This window comes from Haemorhous mexicanus, chromosome Z (genome assembly GCF_027477595.1).
Source record: "Haemorhous mexicanus isolate bHaeMex1 chromosome Z, bHaeMex1.pri, whole genome shotgun sequence".
Classification (NCBI taxonomy): Eukaryota; Metazoa; Chordata; class Aves; order Passeriformes; family Fringillidae; genus Haemorhous; species Haemorhous mexicanus.
This window is the reverse complement of record NC_082381.1, coordinates 12,483,613-12,486,120: the sequence shown is the minus strand read 5'-3', so window position 1 is coordinate 12,486,120 and position 2,508 is coordinate 12,483,613. Positions and strand designations below refer to the sequence as shown.

Below are 2,508 nucleotides of genomic sequence, written 5' to 3'. Positions count from 1 at the left end.
TCACCTTTTTGCTCTATTTTTTTCTTTTTTTTGGACCCTGGCTGATCCAGAGGGACCCTCCACAGACACCCCGCCGCATTTCCCAATGATTTTCCAAAGTTTTGAGTATATCTTAAAAAGGAGAAAGTCTCCTTTATTTTCAGACTTTACTCCGATTTTGACTTTTTCCTTGCAAAGCACGGACATGGACGGTGGCGAGGCTGAACTTGCTGGCTCTCCGGCGTCAGTGCCGCGTGCCTTATCGCTCCTAACACTATTTTTCCTGCTTATTCGGATGTTGCCTCGTTTCTTTCCCCTCCCCGAGGCAGGGGGGACGGTGGTGTGGGATCCCCCGTTTCTTTTCCCCTCCCCGAGGCCCGTGCCGGGTGCGGCGCTCCTGTGTGGCGGTGCCAGGGGGCGGCAGCGCCGCAGGGCATCCACCTCTCTCCCCGTCCCGCCCGATCGCTCCGCGCCGCGCACGCCGCTCCCGAGGGATCGCAGCTGGCACCGCCCCGAGCCCGGTACCGCCCCGAGCCCGGCACCGCCGCACGCACCTACCGGCGGCGAGGATCGACTCTCACTGAGCAGAGAAAGGTCTGCCACTCGCTCCCTCTCTGTCCGACTTACCGTCTGTCCTTCCGTTCCGGGGAGAGCGCACTACTCTACCTCCACAGGCTGGTTTCTTCGAACTTTCTTTTGGTAACAATGCAAATGATTATTATTAATAATCATAGTTATAATGGTAATAACACCAGATATAGTGTAATATACCATTTTGTTGGTTGTTTCGGAGGGAGGTTATTGTATCTTCCACCACCCAGCCCCCCCGCATCAGACGGGTAAGGTGCAGGCATCGATCCGATCAGGACAGCTTGAAAACCAGGCAGAAACAATTACATCGGGATGAAAGCACGATATTAACCCAGCCGGAGGTGGACGCGGATGAATATGGGGTTTGTAGTAGTTTTCCCTAATGTTGCAGTTTTTACTTGGTGAAGTTCGCTGGCTGTGGTGGCGTGGACATGGGGTCCCGGTGACAGGTAGGAAGCAGGTGAGGTCTCCATCATCCTGCACGAAAGTCTGCTCTGGATGATGCTGCGTCCTGGCAAACCACAGCAAAGAGAGTTTTCCCTGCTCTGGGAGGTGCGTCCTTGCGTTCTGCTCTCCTTCCCGTCCCTGCTTTGAACAATCCGTCCATGAGGTAAAGGTCGTTTTTTCTGGAAGTAGGAGCAAAGAAGCAACGTGCAGCTTGTGTCTGGGGGGAAGCTGTCCTCTCAGGACGAGAGTGTTTCGTCATCCGTCAGGGACTGCGCCTGGAAACTCTTCCTCAAAGCCGCTTTGCATGTGGTGACCAAAGTCCTTCCTTCTCACTAGCATCTACCCTTAACACACAGACGCAGAGGCTTGTGTGCTGCCGACACATAAGGACACCTAATCCATGCGGTGGGGTGTGACACTTGCATGAGGGTTTCAAGTCTGCTCCTACACACAGTTGAATCTCAGTTCCTGGTGGATCCCGGGTCACAGGTCCATGATCGCTGTGGGTTGAACTACTCCTTAAGATAATTTCCAATCCCTTGGTCTTTACCGAGTGTAGTTGGTCATATAGGCGTTAAAAAAAAGAGGGGTGGGGGGAGAAAATTCATCCTGTTTTTTCTACAGATTCATCCTGTTGTTTCTATAGTTCTTTGGGAAAATCATCCCCTTTAATCATGTCAAGAAAAGGAAAGGGAAAGGGAAAGGGAAAGGGAAAGGGAAAGGGAAAGGGAAAGGGAAAGGGAAAGGGAAAGGGAAAGGGAAAGGGAAAGGGAAAGGGAAAGGGAAAGGGAAAGGGAAAGGGAAAGGGAAAGGGAAAGGGAAAGGGAAAGGGAAAGGGAAAGGGAAAGGGAAAGGGAAAGGGAAAGGGAAAGGGAAGGAAAGGGAAGGAAAGGGAAGGAAAGGGAAGGAAAAAAGAAAAGAAAAGAAAAGAAAAGAAAAGAAAAGAAAAGAAAAGAAAAGAAAAGAAAAGAAAAGAAAAGAAAAGAAAAGAAAAGAAAAGAAAAGAAAAGAAAAGAAAAGAAAAGAAAAGAAAAGAAAAGAAAAGAAAAGAAAAGAAAAGAAAAGAAAAGAAAAGAAAAGAAAAGAAAAGAAAAGAAAAGAAAAAAGAAAAGAAAAGAAAAGAAAAGAAAAGAAAAGAAAAGAAAAGAAAAGAAAAGAAAAGAAAAAGAAAAAGAAAAAGAAAAAAAAAGAAAAGAAAAAGAAAAAGAAAAGAAAAGAAAAGAAAAGAAAAGAAAAGAAAAGAAAAGAAAAGAAAAGAAAAGAAAAGAAAAGAAAAGAAAAGAAAAGAAAAGAAAAGAAAAGAAAAGAAAAGAAAAGAAAAGAAAAGAAAAGAAAAGAAAAGAAAAGAAAAAGAGTAACTGAGGCAAGTCATATAGCTTTTGGTTTTCCTCTGATGGGAGTAATGATCCCAGCTGAAATGAGCCAGTGGAGCTCAGGGAAAAATTGCCTTATATTCTTATGTTCCTCACAGCTGTTTGGGATGAGCCTATT

General features: G+C 46.0%; 1 protein-coding gene across 1 annotated transcript; it reads left to right on the top strand.

Moving 5' to 3' along the window:
- Nucleotides 1–1,920: 1,920 nt before the first annotated feature.
- Nucleotides 1,921–2,274, top strand: LOC132322433 (phosphatidylinositol transfer protein 3-like; the record flags this gene model as incomplete). Its single annotated transcript, XM_059836925.1, has 2 exons — nt 1,921–1,977; nt 2,212–2,274. Coding segments are annotated over 2 exons (120 nt in total), but the record flags the coding sequence as incomplete, so codon positions are not given.
- Nucleotides 2,275–2,508: the final 234 nt, after the last annotated feature.